We start from the raw sequence: 23,106 nt of genomic DNA, 5'->3' as shown, positions 1-23,106 counted from the left end.
GGACTACTAATTTTCGTAACTAAGTACCGATACTTAGTTAAGCCATATGAATGAGAGAGAGAATGTAATTTAATATATGTATGCTAGCAATGAATGAATCTTAGAATAGTACGCAGCAAGCTTTTTAGCTTTATTTATTGATGGCAAATGCAATGTAAAATTTTTGGAAGCAATAAAAATATGATTGATTGATAGGTTCTCTTAATTTTTGGAAATAAAAAAGTGGGTAGCATGGAGTACTGTTTTTGACCAAACATTCCTGAACAATCAATGAAGTTTAAGCAGGTGCATTGTGACCTATGAACCCATGAATTTTTTGCAACAAATCCTGCTATTTTTTTCAGATTGCTACAGGCAAACAGGTAGTACTCTTTATTGACCATCTGACCTTGTGGCACGAATTCATGATGCACTATGCCATTAAAATCGAAGAAAACATTGAGCATAATCTTCATATTCAACTGCACTTTTCAAGCCTTTTTTTCTCCCCTTGGCAATCCAGAATGCCTCCACTAGGAAGATTCAGTCTTAGTTTTCATGTCATAATTATTGTAAGCACATGCTTTGTTACCTTAGCAACTCAAAATTCAACTACTTTGAATAAGTTTTGATGCCACACGATTCATACCCAAAACATTCAAAACAATTTCATGGCATGAGCCAACTGATATGCCATGATGCTCTTGCACTATACAACTGCAAGGTCCGTACGGCTAAGAGATTAGTCTGGAAGAAACTCTGCACTGACATTAAGAGTGTGCAGGGTTATGCAAGGCTTGAGAAGTTATTAGCAAAAAGTCCCATCCTGCCGCTTGGTGGTCCCAGGGACAATCAAGGTATATATATATATATATATATATTACTGAACCGAAGGGAGTCCTAAAAGTAATGATGGGAATACACTTTCCGGACTGTATAATTTATGACAAGGATTAACCACTCAGCTCAAACCTTGCCCCTCTGGACATTGTCATTCGAGCTATGGCCAAGAGGAGTGCCTGATGTCTTCACCAGACAGAAATTTGGTCAGCTTTGGGCTGCAGCAGGAGCACTGCAGAATTAGCATCCTGATTCAGGGAGATGTTCTGCACTTGATATCGGATCAGATGCTATAAAGATTTTTCTTCGACAAACCCTCTAGGATTGTTATACCTTATAGGGAGGCTTGGCCGTAGGGAAAGAAATCTCTTCCACCAGCGGAGCTTGAAATGGTTCAAAAACAGCTCTAAAACAAACAGTGACACAGGCACCGGAATTTTGGGGGTGAGACCATGTAGGGAGTTGGTACTTCCTATGGGTCCTTATCCCACAGTCTTTCAGGCAGAAGTTACAGCCATTATGGAATGTGCTTGTGAGAATCTTCATCTGCTGATATGACGATTAGCAGTTTCACAGATAGCCAGACAACATTGAAGGCATTGGAATCTTGTGTGTTCAACTCTAAAACTTGTCTGGGATTGCTATCAAGTAGTTTTTCCCTAGCCAGAATCAACAAACTGTTTGTTGGGTTTCTGGTCATGAGGGGATCTCTGAGAATGAAAGAGCCAATGTCCTGGCTAACTTGCGCTCAGAGTCTAATATGATGGGACCTCAACCGTTCTGTGGCATTTTAGGTTAGAATCCTTTGGGGCTGTCTCGAAATGGGTTCACGCTGAACATGAGACAAGGAGGAGGCTGCATTTGGGTCTGATCTTCTCTCACTAAGTAGATTGGTGTCTTCTCGAGTTATGGGTTGGATTACGGGACATGGTAACCTAAAGAAGCATCTTCACAGAGTCGATATCCTTCGGAAGAATCCGCTCTGTATAATGTAAGACAAGCAGAAGGAAACTGCTGAATATTTGCTCTTTGACTGCCTTGCAATAGCAAGGGGTATGCCATCGTGGGTAGTTTGGACAAGGGTGGTGAATTTCCCCAGGAGGACCTGATTGGTTGTTTTCGGAGGTTTGTCAAACTGTTGAAACTGTAGACTGGTCGGCTTCATAGTGTGCTTCCAGGATGCGCAAAAGACCCTTGAGGCATAAATGCATGGCAATAGGCCGCCCATAGAAGATGAAGAAAAACTGATATGCCAACATCATCACTTCACTTCTCTGATCATAAAAGGCTATCTATCGTTAATAATAATTTCTTCCACGTTTTTACATTTCATTGGTTATTGTTGTGCTGGGATGCTCGGAATGTTTGTCACCTTCACTGTTTTCACGCCTACCTTTGAAACATTTATTCCACTCGTAAACCCCTTTATTACTCATAGCAGACTCACCGTAGGCCTTTGTTAATATTTTTAAAACTTTGTTATACTTTATTTAATTTTTAATTCAAAATTTGATACATATTCTTTGATCAATTTTTTTAATACAGTTCATAAAACCCATCTAACCTTAGCAGCTGCCACTGAAAAACGAAACAATGAATACAGCTGTAAATCTTGTTATACTCCAGGAGCATAAGTATCAACATAATAAAAAAATCTTGGAAATCAAACTCTATGAAACTTAAAATTCCTATTACTTTTTGAACATACCTCGTATACAAGTTAGTTCAGTGGTCAGGGGAGATGACAAAATTTCAGACTTCTTTTGATCATTGGCACAGGGTTTGGTTGATTTGCAGAATATGTAAAATAATTAACACGCAACTACAACATTAAGTTCAAAAACATCCAATACTTACATTTCAAACTTGCTTTGAAGCAGCTCAGCAATGGCTGGCAGTAGTGAAACGCACAAGTCCAGGTTCCAGATACCCCTGAAACAAACATGACGTTATACAAAAACATCTTGTGGCTGTAGGTTTCAGTGGTACTCCTGTATACTCTCTGTTCTTGCATCTTCTCTTTTTTATTATATTTCCTACAATATCTCCTCCACTCTTTCACTCAATTTTTGTTTTCTTTTATCCCATTCTTCATATCTCCTGCCATTCATCTCTGACTCTACCTTCTTCTTCTTTACAAAATAAACAAAACATCTATTCATATCCTTTCCTAAATTTATTGTAGTTATTATTCTTCACTAATGTAATCTCTCATTAATCTATTTGTCTTTGCTCAGTCTTTTACTCCTAAGAAACCTCATTTTACTTGTCTAATCTTTAATTATTAAACTCAGGGTTCCCACTCAATCCTAATCATCAAATTCATGGCTCTTTCACAATTTAGCAATCAGTAATTTATGTACTGCAAGATTCCATCGCGGACCAATGATTGCAGATTTGATTGTCAATCTGTTCATCAATTTGAATCTTTGTCTAAGATTCAGTGTGCTCGAGATTCAAGATTTGGCTTCGACACATCTTTATTCAAAACAGCAACCAATTGATTGTGATCTGATATGATCTGATTCTCAGTTGTATTTTACTGCCAACAAATTAAAATAAGGGCAATTGTTTAAATATAGATAATTAGTATAACCTTGTTTTTATAATTTTTAGTACAACAATTTTAAAAGTAGTATTTTACGTTTCAGTTTCTGTTTGTAATTGTGTTTAAATATTAGTAATAAAGAGAATCATTCATTCATTCAATTGTTGTAATTTATTCAGGAGGAAGAAATCTGCTTGTGTTATGGAATTTTCTCTTTCAATTGGTATAAAACTCAATGCACTTTCCATTGAGTAAATTTGTCTTGCTACAACAAATCTTCAATAACATATTGGACCTGGCACTGAATTAAGCATACACTAGAATATGAGTTTGATAACACAGATCTAGGGTTAATCTAAAATTAGAGATATAAAACTCAAAAAGGCCATTGTGAACTGACGAAATGCAGTCAATATTACTTTAAAACCTAGTTTATGATTTTTTTTAAAATTTGTAACAGCAGAAAAATGTTAACAACTTGATTTATAATTCCCAACAAAAGCACAAAAAAAACACGACAACACTTACGGCCTCAAGGTGATAACTCCAAGCAGATCCACTATCACTGACTGATCCCTTAGAGTGAGAGCGTGGTCTACGGCTGTCTGTAACAGAACAGTTTTATTTGTAGCACAAGGTGATAACTCCAAGCAGATCTACTATCACTGACTGATCCCTTAGAGTGAGAGCGTGGTCTACGGCTGTCTGTAACAGAACAGTTTTATTTGTAGCACAAGGTGATAACTCCAAGCAGATCTACTATCACTGACTGATCCCTTAGAGTGAGAGCGTGGTCTACAGCTGTCTGTAACAGAACAGTTTTATTTGTAGCACAAGGTGATAACTTCAAGCAGATCTACTATCACTGACTGATCCCTTAGAGTGAGAGCGTGGTCTACGGCTGTCTGTAACAGAACAGTTTTATTTGTAGCACAAGGTGATAACTCCAAGCAGATCTACTATCACTGACTGATCCCTTAGAGTGAGAGCGTGGTCTACGGCTGTCTGTAACAGAACAGTTTTATTTGTAGCACAAGGTGATAACTCCAAGCAGATCTACTATCACTGACTGATCCCTTAGAGTGAGAGCGTGGTCTACGGCTGTCTGTAACAGAACAGTTTTATTTGTAGCACAAGGTGATAACTCCAAGCAGATCTACTATCACTGACTGATCCCTTAGAGTGAGAGCGTGGTCTACGGCTGTCTGTAACAGAACAGTTTTATTTGTAGCTCAAGGATTAAATGAGCACAAAACCTTGAAATAGTGAAATAGACTAATTCATACTCATCTCTAAAAAAATATGTACTGTTGATAGAATTGGCAAACCAAAATTATCTGGGTGAAGTAAGCCATGAAAACTCTGATTCAGTTAAAATTTGCTGCTTAAAATGTTAAAATGTATCAACACTTACAACTAGACATAAAAATAAGAAATAAAATTAATGTCACAGGCAGAAGTAGTAAATAGGCTACTAATAAATAAAATACTCATATTTAGGTTGAAATCAATGTAGTTGGGATTCAAGTCCATGGTAGTAAAACAATATTTAGCAATAAGGAAAGAAATGGATATTACCTAATACAGTGCAACCTTGTTAAGTCAGACCAGCCTTCACAGTGGCCAATACGACATAACGAAAATCCAGGTTAACCGAAGAATGTTGATAAAATACATTTCAATATGTACAAATAATACAATATTTGTTTATTGTAGAAAAATACTTAAAATACACATCACGAAAAAAGTATACTACAGTATATACAGTTTAATTTTTCTGAAAGAATTTTGTTAATTTGTGTTGCGTTCTCTTTGAATGCTGTTTCTGTACCGTTCGGTCATGCATCCTTTTCAACATGAGAAGCTCGGCCAGTGTTGTCTATCTTTATTGTTCGAAATATACCGATAACTCAAATGAGATGCTGCTTCCTCATGGCTTGTAACTGATCCTCCCTGTTATTGACATCTTTATCGCAAAAAGTCGCAATACATGTAATTATTCTTCTAAGAACAGTCTACTAATAAAAAAACATACGTACCTCGCTTGAAAGTCTGGGCGGAAGGTAAAAAGCTAATTTAAAATTTGTTGAACCGATCTGGGTTACCCGGAGATCCGACTGAATGAGATTATACTGTATAAGAAATTGTTTCTTTATGGGATGAATGATTTTTAAATATCTTTGGGATGTGATGACTCAAACTAACAAAGGGAGCTCTTAACGCAGATATAAACATAAAATAAGGTTACAGAAAAAAATTTAATAGTATTATCTGATATGGTACAAGGAAGTAATACCTAAGGCATTGGCAAACAATCCTGAGAATTTAAAGCACTAAGAAAATTCTTAAAATTCTTAAAGCACTTAGGCTTAGTACATTTTTTAGGTCTAGCCATTTTGAGGATAAGAACATAATGGTCCAAATTGAAATTAAAAGATAAAGCTGAGATGCATTAATCTTAAAAGAGCTATGACCAAAAATTGCCACAAATTCATTATACAATTTTGCATGTTGCAGCGTAGTTAAAATAAAACCTAGATCTTGCATAATGTTGGGATAAAATTTATAAAACAATATTTAAGGAATATTACAGAAGAATATAACATATATTAAGGTAATATACCAAACAATACTCAAAAATATTATTATATTAAAAAGATTAATATTATGAGGGTGAGAGACATCTCACAACATGTGAGCAAATACTGCAGCGTGTGCCATTGTGGAAATAAATAAATGTATGATTGCATGTTAAGGGTGTCATTTTGGTGCTGAAAATTATTTTCAAAATACAGGGTGGGGCAAACCACCCCTACCTGCAATGTATAGCGGCTAAACGGAGAATTTGACCTTCTTTGTTATAATAAAAATCCCCTTATTTTAACCCCAGAGTATTCATGAAAATAATTTTAAATACTTTTGAGGGGTAGGGGTAATTTTTTAAAGATTTCAAAATGTAAAGGTAGATCAAGCCATACCTCATTTGAAAGTCTGTATTTACTAACCATTTTGAAAAAAGTTTTAATTTATTTCGCTTCTTGTTTACACGGTGGTCCAAAATTCAAAATTTGTACAGTTTCACAACATTTTTGAGGAAATACTAATTTTAATCCAAGTTACCAAAGAAGTACTCTTTCAAAATAAACGTTACAATTGTCACTTCAGCACATTTCCAATTTTTTTAAGTAGTTAAAATTTATGATATTTCAAACTTGTAAAACACCTATCAATAGCTCTCTTAAAATCTTCAATGGCTTTTATTCAAAGTTTGGCTTAACCTTCAACGGTACAGAAATGCCAACACAATTTTTTCATGATTTTTTATTGCTTTTGTAGTCCCACTGTATTCTGCTATCTTTCCCTTAGGGTATTCAAAAGTGTCTCACTTTAATGAAAGGTACTGCATACTGAAAAAAAAACAAAAAAACACACAGAAAATAGGACAATGATTTCAGTTAATGAGAAAACCTCAATGACACTAGCCATTTTAGAAGTTAGTGTTACTGAAAAAATTATTAAATTATTATTTTTCTGAAGATACTACCAAGATATAAGTAAGTATGTGATTATACATTTACAGTCAGATTGACACGTTTCAAGATATACACAGCCATTAGAACCATCTGCACTAGAGAATTCAAATATAGAAAGGAGAGAAGTTGGATGGATATACTGACAGCAATAAAAGGCTATTGTCAAAAAAATAACTTTTTAAGACGCCAGGTAAATGAGACATATAACAAAACTTTGCAGCGAAATGACAATCAACTGACCTTGAGATCCTTATTGTGCCACATGGAGTAGACAATCTGTAGCTGCCGCTCTCTCGCATCTTGAGGATGTTAACTATGTATTCGTGTCCGCGCATGATAGACGACAGGACCTCCGCTTCCGACATCTCTGGGAATGTTTGCTGCAGCCTTTGCTATACGATATAAAAATGAGTTCAACCAAAGACTACCAAATTCAAAATAAGCAATCTTTAAACAATTTATTGTAATCTCTAGTTTGCAATTAAAAAATATATAATCCAAAATATAATACAATTACAATAACGCCGTTTTTAACTTATCTCATTAACAAAATTTTGAGCAAATGTTATGTTTATAGATGGAAAAAGTCAGAGACCAACTGAAACAACAGAATGCAATCGTGATGGTTGTTAGGAGGGGTGATAAAGGGCTCATGTCTTCTGCCATACAGTATTTGCTTCATACATAAAATTAGCAGATAACCACTAAGTCATCATTCTGTTAGGATTGGGCCACTTTGTCAACCGATATAAAAAATAACTAGAAAATCTAAATAAATTGTAATAATCAAAGAAACGTCAACAAACAAAATCTAAACATACACCATGAATTTGATGGTGTTTGCACTTTACCACACTTCCTCACCATCACAGTTGTTTTTTTTTTTTTTTTTTTTTATCGATATGCCACAGAGAGTGCAGATATTGATTATTCCCTGGTATCTCAACTTCTACAGTGCGTGTAACATGCTTGTTTTCAGTTCACCAGTTCAGTGCAGTGTTAAGGTGAGACCTTCCTTATCCTCATCATTCTAAATATATTATTAATTACAAAATGTCAAAAAATGTTCTTGATTTATTTGTTATTTTATCTATATTCCTCAACTGGTTTACCGGTAAGAATTCCTCCATGTTGAGTCCACTTGGTTTGTCCAAAGACATGGGGATGAAGTCCAAGTCCTTATCTTCCTCACAGACTTGCACCTGCCTTGCACTTGACTGAGTGACGACCATATTGTTGTTCACTCGGTTTTGCGAATCTAAAAATACAATAAAAACTGCTTTATTACCATGTACATTGAGAGCTGCTCAATCCTCTCTTCCAATAAATTTCAAAAGAGATAAAAATGTTTGACATAGAAGAAATTAACATCAGAATACTCAGTGCTCAGGAAAACAATCCTGAATTTACTCACATGAAACATTTCAATATTCATTTCACAATTGAAGTTCATAAATCCTACTAAATTTAGTCTCCTTTTTAATTATTAATTAACTATTTGTCTTCACACGATGTGCTTCAAACTGTAGAAATAAGTTAGTCAATTGCAGGTGGTGAAAACCCTTCTCCAGCAGCCGGAGTTATTTGCAGTGGCAGATGGTGTAGCAGCAGCAGACAGTCTGCAGTGTACACAGTTTACTTTTGGCAGTTCTTTATTGCACTAATCGCAAATCTAAATCAAATTTTATAAATTGTTTATACATTCCTGAGATAAATAAATCTGAACTAGTTAATAGGAAACCCTAACGTTTTACTCACATTTATTTGAAGTAAACAAAATATACAAACTGCTACTTAATAATCTAACCGAACATCTGAGCTAATTCTACCAGATGTTTATTGTATTACTGTGAAAACAACTAACTGAGAGTATCCAACACATTCTAGTGGAAATGTCAAGAAATACAATGGTTATTGCTAAAATGCAGAATGGATAACACAGCTTATTTGCCTTTCAGCCTTCGGTTCACCGAGTGGTAGGACAAACACACTGTGTGTTAAACGTGAATATAGCAAAGCCCATAGGTGTTTTTAAATAGCCATGTGTGAAACAATTTAATTTAATTGTTTAAGAAAAAATTGTCAATTTTGTATTACCTATCTTCACTTAGATTTTAAAGTTTACAAAGAAATATTTGACTTAACCCATGTCAAGAACAATATTTAAAATTAAAAAAAATCAATTTCAATTTAAAAGATATCTGCGAGATGTATTACAAATTTTATAGTAATTCAAAATAAACTCAAATTAAAAATTCAACATATAAGAGAATGAAGTAAAAATAATGTGCTCTTGGTTAATAAATACAATAAAGACAAGTGAAATGTAGTTATATAACTCATGCCAAACAAACCTTGTGTACATATAGGCTTACTGTTTAAACAAATGTTTAAAAGTGAGCAATAGTTTATTCATTTATACAAATATTTTTATATAATTTGCGCATTGGAATTGGAATTTTCTGCAGATAAAACCTTAAATTACTGGACTATTTGTGGTCCAGAATTTTTACTGGGGGCATTTTTGGGAAACGAATTTTACAACCACTTGTTTCAAACCCAAACTCAGACAAAAAACTTTGGCAACAATAATTTTTGGTATGTCCAAATCATCCTTCAATTCGTGCACTGTTAACCCATTGCGGATCAACGACGTGAGGGTAACGCGGAGCGAGGCGGTGGACCAAAAGCACAACGACGTGACCCTCACGCGGATGACGTGGTACGGATGACTCATTTGTTTTGAACGCTTATCGGTGTTAAAAGCCTCGGAGATATTTATAGTCTGTTTTCCCTGGACTGGCTTTTTTATCTTATCTCTGGTACTCGTCCACAAATTACTCCCCTCGTTATCGGTTAATAACGTTATTATTTGCGACAAATAGTTTGTCTGAGGCGTACAGTCGTGGAGTTCGATTTTCCTTTGCCTCGTGTGCGTGTACGTAAATAAAATGGGTGACAATTTACGATCATCTGAATTAGATAGACTATTATTAGAAATTGGAAGTGATAAATCGATGTCGATAGTGGTATATTGAGGATGGAGACGGTTCTATCACGCGTATTTGTCCACGTTTACGCGGATACTAATGTTGACAGTGACGAGCGGGCTATCACACTAAAATCCACTACTAAGACAAAAGTCTCAATACAGTGTAAATATTTTTGTAAATATTAGATTAGTTGTTTTCTTGAAGTGACAGTTTTATTACAACATTTTTTTTATTCTGTAAAACATTTGATCCGTCCTACATCAAGCAGCTACAACACGCAAAAAACGTTAGTAAAAATGTTACGTACCTGTTTTTTTACATTTTTTCTAGTATAATATACTTGTCTAATATGATCTGTATAATGTTTATATAACATAATTAACAACATAAACAAAGAAAACATGTATAATTAGCGAGCGCGCTAAGCAGGCAGGTAGGCGTGCAACCACTGCGGGTGCTGCGTTGTAATACGGATTAATTCGTACTCTAAGGCCCGCGCGCCCGCCGTTTTCACGATCGGCAATGGGTTAAGTGATTGTCTGCTTTGATTGTAAAAGGAACATGTTCAATGTTTTTGGAGATTCACGATAATGGAAAATCGACCAGAACACAGATCACTTTCAAATCGTGACCAGTTATATAACGGTTGAACCACGAATTCACAAAAAGTCCATGATATAGCTTTCCCTTAGAAGGCTTGCTTGATCATTTTGAATCATCTCCGCACAAGTTTTCCTAAGTTTGAAACAAAAAACTTGACGCAATTCACTGTTCTTTAGGTTCCATCATTTTTTAAGGAAAAAAATCTAACAAAGACATGAGAAACACATGTACTGAATACCGTCTTATTAAAGGTATGAATGGGAGCTATTCTCTGTCCCAAGCAGAAGGGTACAGAGATAGTGTGTGCTAAATCTGATAATAGTAGCTGCTGTAAATAATGAGTAACGCCTGAATATCTGATTCTTTTCACACAACTCACATTTGATTTTCAACAGACCAAGTGTTACATGTGACTATCTACATGAAAATGAGGTTCTTGAGATTGAATGTAGAAAGGATGAAATAGGTATATAGTGAGAAATACTAAACAAGTGGGAGATAGTGTGTAAAAGACATATTGGTGCATACGAGGTGTAACGATAGTTTCGTAGTGAAAAGGGAAAAGGAGGTACGGGTAAGGATTAATGACCACCCAGACACCACAGAATGGTAGGACCTATACCAGATAGTAACATATTTTCTAAATACTCATTGATATAACTAATGTAAGACTTACTAATGATATCAGTCTTGTTGGTATTGCCCGAGGTAGAGGTAGAGGTGGAGGTGGAGGATCTCTGGGTATGGAAGTTGCGGCCAACAGAAGATGTTCGACTGTGACCAGGGGAGCGGATTGTCACTAGAGACGGCTCACTGGGGCTGTGCGGTAGACCCTCGTTCAGCCTACACAACAAAAATTGTCAAGTAAATGTTGATGGTGAAGTGTTTTCTTTTTCTTTTATGCCTGAGTATTAAATTCGATCCCACAAACACTAATGAATGGAAAGGTTACACTTTGTCATGGCATGCAATATACTATTGATTGCTTTCAGATGTTCTATATTTTTACGGTTATTTTGTCTATATTCTACTTCCTGAATTAGGTTTTCCAGAATTTTACCAGAAATTTGCTGGGTATTCATTAAAAAAGTTGTTAAATCTTACTTGGTGGGAAAATCGGAGTCAGGTGATGTGCTGAGCTCAGGGTCCTTGCACGAGCTGAGACGCCGTAGTAACTGGCGGGGACGCGGTGGGGCGAGGGAGGGACTGGGAACACGGCGGCGGGGTGAAGAAAGGGGAGGAGGTGATCGGGATTTGGGGGGAGAGGGGGTCCGTGGCTCCAGCATAGAAGGAGGAGGAGCGCTGGGCATTGGTGGCAGCGATAGGTCTGCAATCAGAGTTAAACCTTTATCTAAAACAATTCTGATAAAAACTATTCAGCTTGGATATCTGCATTTTGACAATCTGGTCCCAGGATATTTAAAGTATCTAGAATCAGAGGTTCCTGAATTTTAAGGCTATTTACGATTTTCACAATTAAATAAATGCAATCACAAAATGTACTTTAAAACATAAAATATGAGCGATAAGACAATATTGCAGTGATGAGTGCAATGACAAATGAAGTTAGTATTATTAGAGAACATCCATATTTTCTTACCAAGTGTTAAAACAATAACCCAAAAAATTGAATGATTTTAGAGAAATAATTAACCCTCCTCCCGATCGAATTACCATGAAATACTTCTGATGCTATGGATTTAATTTTATTGGACATCACGGAAGAACACATTCGTCATTTTTTTATTATTTTAACAACTCTACTTAAACAAAACTGTTACATATTAAACATAATTGTAAATTTTCTTAATCTTTCTAAAACATGGTGGTATTTAAAAAATTATTAAGCCTATAATGTAAACTAAATAGAAATGAATACTCATTTGTACAAGAAATGTTTGTTTGTACTATTATATTAAAATAAGAGTACATGTCTCGCACGAAAAACTTTAAAAACAACATAACAATGTGTCAGTAAAACAGCACCTGCAGGTTAGAAATAGGTCTAATAATAACAAATAAAAAAATAGCAAAAGAAGTTTGAAGGAAATTTGATGAAGAACTGCTAAAACACTGCCAATAAAGAGATCGATGTAACATTTCATGTATTAAACCTAGATTCACTAGGCATAAAAACATGCAATGAAGAGGACAACAGTACTGTCTATTGGGCAGACCCAAAATTGGCCGTTTGGTGGCAGCACAAAACAGAGAGCAATGATAAAGCAGTTAATGGTGATTGTCCGGGAGAGGGTTAAGTACAGATACGCAAATAAAACAATCACTTAAAAATATTAGAGCTTATCAGATATTGACAATAACGTTATAAGATATATTAATAAGATATTCTACAAGAAAGTTTCAGTGTAACATCAATACGGTTTGTAAAATAATTTTATCTTGTAATATACTACTACTATATACACTTTAAATAAATGAATGATTAAACTTAATTTGTATTCTGATGATTATAGCTAGAAATAATAAATAACTCAGTATGATACAAATGTGAACTTTAATGATGGTAAATTAATTGACATACAGGTTTGAATTTTTAAACAAGATGGAGGATACAAAAATGGTAAATTTTTAAATACAGTTCTTAAATTTTAGGGCAGGGTGGTCGTGCTGGCTTAATGAAATAGAAATATTAGGTATTGTTTTTTAATAAAAGATATTGTAATTTAAAAAAATAATTTTGTTAAATTTTAATTATATTAAATTTGAATTGTTAGCCAAATCGAATGTTCCTGGGTTTTATATTCTTCCAATGAATCACTGTTAAATTTAAAAGGAATTTTCTCACCCAATGTCTGTCTTCTGCTTCTGTGTACTTCAGTGATAATATGAATTTAATAAAGTAACCTTTCAAATCATCTCAAATCAGATGATTTGAGGTCACTAACTGGACTATTTATGAGTGAGGCAGAGAAAGTGGGGTTGAAGACGAATGATGCAAAAACTAAATATATGCACTTTAGAAGGAATCAAAATCAAAGAGGAGGACCCCTACAAATTGATGGGCATGTTTTCGAACAAGTGGAGAACTTTAAGTACCTTGGGGTCACAATATCAAATAAAAACACAGATGAACCAGAGATACAAAATAGGATCAACTCAGCAAATAGATGTGCATATGCATGCAATAGGATACTTTCAACCAAATCTCTCTCTCACAAAACTAAAACTAGAATATACAAAACAATTATATGTCCAGTGCTTTTGTACGGATCTGAAACGTGGAGGCTAAATAAGAAGGATGAGAAAAAGCTTCTAGTTTTCGAGAATAGAATTTTACGTAAAATTTATGGGCCATCATATGAACAAGGGGTATGGAGAAGAAAACATAATAGAGAAATCAGGGAGCTCTACAATAGTACGGATGTAATAGGAGAAATAAAGTGCAGAAGACTCCGTTGGGCAGGCCATGTTTTGAGAAGAGAAGAGAAATGCAAACTGAGGAGGGTAATGTACGGTAACCCAGAAGGAAGACGACCCCGTGGGAGACCGAAAGTGAGATGGTGGAACCAGGTGAAGGCTGATATGGAGAAGGTGGGCGCTTCAGAGGAAGATGCGGAGGACCGTTCAAGATGGAGGAGCTTTGTTGGTGCGGCTAAATATCACCTCCGATATAAATGGCCCTGGGAGTAAGAGTAAGTAAGTAACCTTTCAAATACTGCTGAATAAATGTAACCAGTTTCTTTATTTAAAGTGTTAATCTTGCTTCACTTCTTCTATATCCCTCTCTCCTCTCAACTTTTAAACCTCTGTTCTCTTCACTCAACAATCATCCCTGCACACTGTATCACTGACTTTAGTTCACTTTATAACTTTTGAGTTTTATATGTAATAAGGTGAATTTTGATTAATTTAATTTTGTATTTATTATTGTTTATTTATTATTCCTTAATTATTATTACTAATAAATTTCTAAATTAAATTAAATATTGAAATGAATGTGAGATGGGTGTATGAAATGAGTCATTACAATTTATGCAATCAATAAATAATGTTACTTGATTCAAGAAAATAAATATTTTGCAATTTTAAATCAAATTAGAAATATTTACTTATTTAATATACTAATACAGCTCATGCACTAGTAAGTCTAATAAAATCTATAAAGTCAAATTTTACTGAAAATTCTGTATACCCATAGAATAATTTTTTGAAGATCATTAATATTTTTAAAATTGGAATAAAACATTAGATTTTCTCTCCTTAGCTAGTATGCCTATAGAATAGCAATGCTTTACGCTGAACATCAGAATCTATTTCACACATGAATTGCATACTTATTGAAAAAGTAGAAATGAATGAATTAATATTTTCAAAGAATGTTCGCAGCTCATTTCACGGTTTCTGAACAAGACTAAATCACAAAAGCTACTAACTACTTATGTAAAGTTGTACAAAAAATGCAATAATGTAAGCTAGACTATGTTACTGTTACCTTCATCGCTAACAGGAGGTGGTGCAAAGCTGGGAGGTGGACTTCGGTTCACTGCGAACAGACAGTACACTAAGCTGGGCTACACTACATACAGATGGGTGGGTATGTACGGGTACAACTTACGGGCATGGGCACAAACGGTTCAACAAAAAAACTAACAGCGGTGTGATACTCTTGTGGTTGGTAGATGAGTACAATTTACAGACAATACATTGGAATAGCTTACGATGAAATCATTGTTAGAAGACATTGCAACAAGCATACATATGAACTGGTGCAAATATACCATTTTAATTGTACAATTAACTAATGCTTTGCTGTCAATTTAAAACACACATTTTTGCAACAAGGAAGATCAGATACTACAATAGTAAATGAACTGAGCAAATAATACCAGTTGGTATTGTACTAAAATTTAACAAATAAAAACTTTCAGTGCAGCGTAAATTGAAATCAGACTATGTAATAACATTCATTTCAGACATCAATAAATGTAGAAACATCTTAACTCTCTTATTCTATTAGCATATAGAAACAACACAACACTGTTCTGCACAAAAGAATACATTTTTTTACCCATGAAATCTGTTCAAACTTTCAATTACACACTTTTTTTTTAATAATACTAGATTAATCTAAGCAATAAGATAAAAATTTTATATGCAATTCAATTCTCTAAAATAAAATTATTGACTACAGTTACTGAAAAAGAATTTTTAATCATTGTACTTTAATAAATATAGTTCAGAGATCTTATTGACTCTAGATTAGTTAGGATTGTATGAAGCTGAAACCAACAGGGTATAACTATTTAAAAAAAAGTTAACTGATACTTTATTAACTCTTCAACACAGGGATTTCCAAAAACTCACTTTAGTCTGCTACGGGATTTTTTCCTGGTCTTGAGCGTACAATGAGATATTTTAGTTGTAATCAAATTGAGTAAATAGTAAAAAATGTCTAAAAGATAGATATAATGCAACACTACTAAAAATTGTACATTGTTATGCATAAAACAACCAAATTTCACAGATAGGTCTAAAGCTACAACACTTACAAGCACATACTAAATTAATTTGTATCATTATTATTTTGCACTTACTGTACAGTGAAATAGTATTTATACTAAAAACTAATAACCTTTGAATTTGTAACTGACTAAAAATTATTACAAAATAATTATTGTTTTACAAGTACTCATGAATCACAAACCGGTGTGTAAAAAACAACAAATCAGATGATGTTGCGATACAGTTGATTTGAGCTATCGGTTTGTTTCTCAATAATAAAGAATACAATTCAAAGCTCTATATAACAATTCACTGGACGTAATTCAAACTCACACAGCTAGATTGCATATACTTATGGTCAGTACTAAACCACATGACACTTACATGAAATCATTGCAGTCAGCCTGTTATTTGGCCTTAGATTGTCACGTGAAACCACATTGAACCCAAAAGGGTCTACTTGAAATCGTGACTTTGTTGGACATCTGTGCTCTAATTCTTGATAGAGAGTCCTACCTTAAAACTTGGTACACTGGTTCAATAAGAACCCTATTGATGTTATGGTCAATACACCCAAGGACATCTGTCTGCCTGCTGTCGTCCATGTGATAACGCTTGATAGAAAAGTCCTAGAGACTTGAACCATGGTACATGGGTTCCTCTTGGTTCAAGGACGAACCCTATTGATTTAGGGGGTCTAAAGATCAAAGGCCAGTCCGTTTGTCTGCCTATCATCCAAGTAATAACTCTTGATAAAAAAAGTGGTAGGGACTTGAGACACAAGTTCCTCCTGTCCTGGTTCAAGGAAAAAAGAAATGAAATTGAGTTTGTGGCCAAAGGCTAAAGATCAGTCTGTATGTATGGACTGAACACTACCTATTTCATTAAGTTCTGCCAGTTCTTTCAATACTCCATAGTATTGGTTTATTGGAGACTAAAATGAGTACTGTTTCATAAATATTCGAAATATTTCAATGTGATTTTAATTTATTGTAACCAAAACGTCATTCCTCCAATTCCAGTCAACTGAATGTGTACAAGTTCTAAATGAAAATCTTTCAACCAAATCTACGCCATGTCAGTACGGCTGCTTGGCTGTTATTTATTATATATTTATTTTATACTGATTTACACTTACGAGACGTCCTCGGCTGGAAGACGGACCTGTAGTCATTCATGTCCGGAATCTCTGCATGGTTCTCTTCCTCAGGATCTGTTTCTAGTTTATCTACTTCTTCTATTGTTTTCACATTAATTCTGTGAACCAGTGTATTAGTTAGTATTGTTACATAGTTAACAAAGAACTTAGTATTTTATTTACTGATATTTTAATTGAATTATATTCCATAACATTACACAAAATTTTTATTTTCATACATATACTGGGAATATTAATACAATATGATTCAGTTCATTATTTGGCTAAATATATAGTTTATTCATGTAAGTAACTTTGCTGAATATTTGGCTGTAAATTGTTCAATTCTTCTTCGATATTGCCAAGTATTTTGCAGTTGAGTATAACAAACACCACAAGGTCTGACAATATGAACCGTTGCTTGCTTCACGACAGTGAACAAAGTGCCATTATTATAGATACAATTATATTTTTTATGTTACAGTGGTTTTTTTTTTTATATATATATATATATAAAACAGTATTTTGATATGTGAAATATCAATAACATAAAAAAGTTAATTCACATTATCTTCTTTTACAGTGAACAATGCTAATTTGCGTAGCACCCTTATAAGTCTAAACCAGCCACTTCTCCAATTTATAAACTATGTTATTATACAAACTATATAGAATGATGGTTAAAATAGAAGAATGTATTTTTGAGCAAAGAGAAATGTATCTCAAGCTTTCCGGACCAATACCATGTCATATCCTTAGTAGTAGCAAAATAATGGTATGAAAGGATAATAAGATTTCGGACAATTGCCATGTGCTTGCTAATTTTATGTGTGAAGCCTAAATAAGTTTGTGTTAAAAAAAATTTTTCTCACAATGTATTACATTCATATATTAACAGACAAACCACTAAGTCAACCTTTGGTTGTGGTTAGCCATTTCGGGTAATATTAAAGAAAGAAACAACTAGGAAACTCAAAAATGCTCTTAACAATCAGATGAATCTCAATCAACAAAATTCATAAACACACTATGACATTAAGGTCTAGGACCAAAACATAGTGCCGGAGGTTACCTTTACCCTCCCGACCATCGCCTTCCTGACTCATTGTTTAAGATGACTTACTGCAAGGCCCCAGGAAGTACTCAATTGATTTTCTTGTTAGTATCCCGTTTTTGCCTACAGTGATATGGCATATGTTAGTGCTTTTGAATTCTTGTGCTCGTGACTTGCATCCTGGACAGTCACAACACCTGGGTTTAATTCTACTGTCTGGACAAATTGATTGTATGTTTACTTTTCTCTTCTTTTGATGTACTAAATATCTCCCATCTGACGAAGAGAATAGCTTTCAATCCTTAAACCGTATTATAAATTTTGTAACATATAACGATGGCAAAAGTCCAAAATCCTTTTATCTTTTATCCTTTCAAACATCCCATCATCAATAACAAACTTTAAACAAAGTATGACTCAGTGCATTTTCAAGACAATCGTAAATCTGTCCCCCATTGCATTCTTTGAACAAATTAAGATTTTAAGAATTCTTTTTGGGATAACATCATAAAAAATTTTAAATGGCTACAAATTTGACTTCTTGGCAAGACTTAGTATAACATGTACAATGATGTATCATTTTGGACAGAGAGTATAAGTTTACGGACACCTCTGGCACAACAAGGAAAATACTTATAACAATTGATATTAAAAATATTTCTTTCACTATCACTAGCCTAAGCTCAAATTTGTATCGCCTTAAACTTCTTGGTTTACTACTCTCGTAACATGGCTTAGAGTAAAAAACTTGTTAAGAATCTTACGTGCTCTTTTCTGGGGCGGGTTTCTTGGTGAAGCTCTTGCGCACACTCTGGCCGTGGCTAAAGGGTGAGGGAGGTGTGGAACCACCGAGAGGGGCAACTCTCATAAGGTCTACCATCCACAGTGATACAGTGGTCAGCTGGAATGATGCTCCCACCTGACGGAAATTGATTGATTTAAAATATCTTCAATTATAAATATATATTTATTTCAATGAGGTCCATATGATGTAATTTTATTTTTCTCCTGCCTAGCATTTTAGTTACAAATTTACCTAGAAAATCTACTCATTTAAATAAATCTTTAAAATAACAGGTTAAACTACTTTGTCAAAAGTTTGACATTTTCTGTCTGTAATTACTTTTACATTTAGTTTTATTTACATAATTCTTTATATGGTTAGAATTGAAAAATAAAAAATGTTCTAATTAATTATTTGCAATATGAAATTAAGTATTATACTATTTCCATTAAATAATAAGTACTTTAATATTTCTGTACCTGACCTCCATGGACAAATTCAATTAAAAATGTGAGTTCGCTAAATATTTATTTAAAAATACCAGCTCATTTCCAGAAGCATGGTTTAAATATATGAACTATTAGGAATAGTTGTATTATGCAAATAAAAAAATTTAATGTTTACATAAACTCTGAAAACAAGTTATTTATTTAGTAATTTACAATTCATATTTTTCTATTATTAATTTTATATTAGTAAAAAAATTGTTTCTTTATATGCAAAATATTATTTTGTTCTATTTTTGATGTTAAGCAGTATTTTGTAAAATAAAACATTTTTTTAACTATTAGTTTTAAGATACCTACAATCTTAAATAATCCTTACATTAACTCTTGTACTTAGTATTTATACAATATATATATTTAGTTTACTTTATTATATATATATATATATATGTTTATATATAATTGCGATTCAACGTTTATTGAAATAAATTAAATTCGGCTATGTAAATAAAAGTCATTTGACAGGTATTTGGTCTTCCGATCATATGTTAGTTTGTTTATTTAAACACATATGTGAAAGAAACGGCCAAATACAAAATAATTGAATCGTAAAAAGTGAGGGCTCTGTGGTGTAATAATGGTAGAACATTCACCCGGCAAGTGAGAGATCCGGGTTCGAGTCCCGGCGGAGCAAGTACTTTTTGCGATTCAATGTTTATTGAAATAAATTAAATTCGGCTATTGCCATTTAATCTAATTTAATGAATGTAAATAAAAGTCATTTGACAGGTATTTGGTCTTCCGATCATATGTTAGTTTGGTTATTTAAACACATATGTGAAAGAAACGGCCAAATACAAAATAATTGAATCGTAAAAAGTGAGGGCTCTGTGGTGTAATAATGGTAGCACATTCACCCGGCAAGTGAGAGATCCGGGTTCGAGTCCCGGCGGAGCAAGTACTTTTTGCGATTCAATGTTTATTGAAATAAATTAAATTCGGCTATTGCCATTTATACAAATTTAATAAATGTAAAAACTTCTTATCACACATCCTAGACCACAGCCAAGCACACAATAAGTTATTTTTATTACTAGGGGATATAAACATTGATAGCCTAAAAGAAAACAGCCCTGACAATTTGATGCTACAAGACGAACTAACCACACACAACATAAGAAGGCTTCCCCTTCCTGCGACACGGGTAACAGCCGAGACGAGATCCTCGATAGACTGCGTATGCACCAACATCCCAGAAGCAGAGGTCACTGTAACTATTTTACAAACTGGCCTCTCCGACCATACAGCCCAATTGAGCAGCCTTAACCTAAATCAAGAGACCAAATCAACATCAAAACTAAAGCGACAAATGGGGAAAAAAAACCTTGAAAATCTCAAATCCATCTTCTACAACAAAAACTGGAATGCTGTTGAAACTGCTGAAGACACAGAAACTGCATATAATATATTCCATGACACCCTTTGTACTGCCCTAGATATCTGCTGCCCACAAAGGAAACACAAGAACAGAGGCCCTACCAAACCATCTCATTACTATGACCTGGAATCTGCCGATATGAAAGCCTCCTACCTACGAGCCCTCAACACCTATGAAACAACAGGAGACATTCGAGACAAAGAAATAATGAGAAACAGTAAGAGGATATATGACCAAAAACTAAGAACACTGCATCGGCAAGCAAACTCAAAGCACATAGAAGAATCTGACAACAAGACCAAGGCTCTATGGAGTTTGATTAATAATGAGAGGCGTGGGAAACAGTGCAACCAGGAGTGCCCTAAACTTAACATCAACAACACCACCCTACATAATCCTACAGAAGTAGCCGAAAGCCTTAACACTTACTTTACTCAGATGGCTGGCATGACAATTCAAAACCAAATACATACCCTAGCATCTGGATGGACAGGAAAAAACCCGACATTATTGCACATTCCCTTGCCACAGTCATTTTGCATGACACCAACAACTTGGACCGAGGTGAATCAAACAATTTGCAGCCTGAAAAACAAATCGTCCAGTGGCATAGATGAGTTTTCTTCAAAGAGTGTGAAGTTCTGTGCAAATGAATTAACCCAACCCCTTGTAGCAATCATTAACAAATCTTTTGGCGACGGTCACTTCCCCTCAAGGCTTAAAGTGTCAAAGGTCTATGCAAAACACAAGAAAGGGAAGAAATCAGACCCTCAGAACTATAGACTCATCTCGCTAATATCTACTTTTGCAAAAATCATAGAGAAACTTGTTCTGAAGCGATTGATGGCCTACCTTAAATAACATGACCTAATCACAGTCAACCAACATGGATTTCAAAAAGGAAAATCAAACATATCAGCAATTACTAGCCTAGTAGAATCAATCATTGACAACATAGATGACGAAAAGTACGTAACAGCCTTATTTCTTGACTACAGCAAGGCTTTTGACAGTCTGGGACATGACCTAATCTTAAAAAAGCTGGAAAATCTGGTAGTAAGAGGCATAGAGAACAAATGGTTCTCCAGCTACCTCCGAGGAAGGTCACAACTTGTGGAGGTACAGCATACTGAATCTTGCATCACCAGATCGTACACATCAACTCCAAAACCACTGGCACAAGGTGTGCCTCAAGGATCGGTACTTGGCCCAGTTCTTTTTATTCTTCTAACTAATGACTTCCCTACTTTCATCGCCAGCTCCAGTACTGACTGCATAATGCATGCAGACGACACTACCCTTCTTATAAAAAATGACACAGCAGATGAACTATCCCTTAACTCCTTGACTTCTCTCCAACAAGCCATCAAATACAGTGCACTGAATGATCTGACAATAAATCCTAATAAAACAACGCAAGTGCATTTCAGTAAGAAAAAGGAAATACCAACAAATATTCCAGACATATCAGTAGTTGATAAAACACAAATTCTGGGCGATCGATAGTACACTTTCATGGAGTCATCATGTGAGCAAATCAAATCAAATCAGTTTTTTATTGCCGGAACATTATACAACGCATGGCAAATGTCATATTTTTACTTTTTACTGGCTAAAATTTTTGTCAAACACACCACAAGAAATCTCATTCAAACATACAATTTTGCAAACGTACCCACATCCATTCATTCACCAATTATTCCCACTTCCAGCGACGAATTTTGTCAGTCTTTTTAATTGGTGGTCTCCCAATCATAAGCAAAAAACTCGTCAACATTATAAAATGTTTTTGACACTAAAAAGCGTTTCAAACGAGTTTTTAACACTTTGAGTGTTGAAGTTTTTTTAATTGAATCTGGTAACTTATTGACGAATTGAACACCTGCCTGTGAAGGCAAGCGTTCATAAACCACCGTTCTGTGTCTACCAGTTCGGTAGTTATCTCTGCCTCTAGTCTCATACATATGTATGTCTCGGCCATTCGTCATGGCACATTTAGACATACAAAACAGAGTTGTTTCCAAGATGTAGAGACTGGGCAGCGTCAACAGTTGCAAATTTTTGAAGGCTTCCTTGCACGTCTTTCTAAATTTCAACTTAGCGATAATGCGGATTGCTTGTTTTTGCAGCTTGAACACTCTCAGGAATTGATTGTTTGCACAAGCTCCCCACAACACGTAAGTGAGGTGGGGGTATATCAAGCCATAATACGCCATCATCAGAACTTGAGTCGGGCAGTATTTGGCTAGAGACCTCAAAACATAAATGCCTGAGGCCAATTTGGAGC

The 23,106-nt window shown here is 34.6% G+C and overlaps 1 protein-coding gene across 1 annotated transcript in view; it reads right to left on the bottom strand.

Annotated features, from left to right (window-relative positions):
* The window catches only part of LOC124364358 (katanin p80 WD40 repeat-containing subunit B1-like), a 62,029-nt gene that overhangs the window by 16,052 nt on the left and 22,871 nt on the right, over window positions 1-23,106 (bottom strand). The window contains 10 exon segments of the mRNA XM_046819757.1: window positions 2,677-2,751; window positions 3,896-3,972; window positions 7,141-7,197; window positions 7,200-7,292; window positions 8,013-8,158; window positions 11,173-11,339; window positions 11,601-11,823; window positions 14,950-15,000; window positions 17,098-17,216; window positions 18,916-19,070. Coding sequence (XP_046675713.1) covers window positions 2,677-2,751; window positions 3,896-3,972; window positions 7,141-7,197; window positions 7,200-7,292; window positions 8,013-8,158; window positions 11,173-11,339; window positions 11,601-11,823; window positions 14,950-15,000; window positions 17,098-17,216; window positions 18,916-19,070 — 1,163 coding nt within the window.

The sequence above is a fragment of the Homalodisca vitripennis genome, chromosome 6, assembly GCF_021130785.1.
Source record: "Homalodisca vitripennis isolate AUS2020 chromosome 6, UT_GWSS_2.1, whole genome shotgun sequence".
In the NCBI taxonomy this organism is placed as follows: domain Eukaryota; kingdom Metazoa; phylum Arthropoda; class Insecta; order Hemiptera; family Cicadellidae; genus Homalodisca; species Homalodisca vitripennis.
This window is presented reverse-complemented; position numbering and strand designations above follow the sequence as displayed.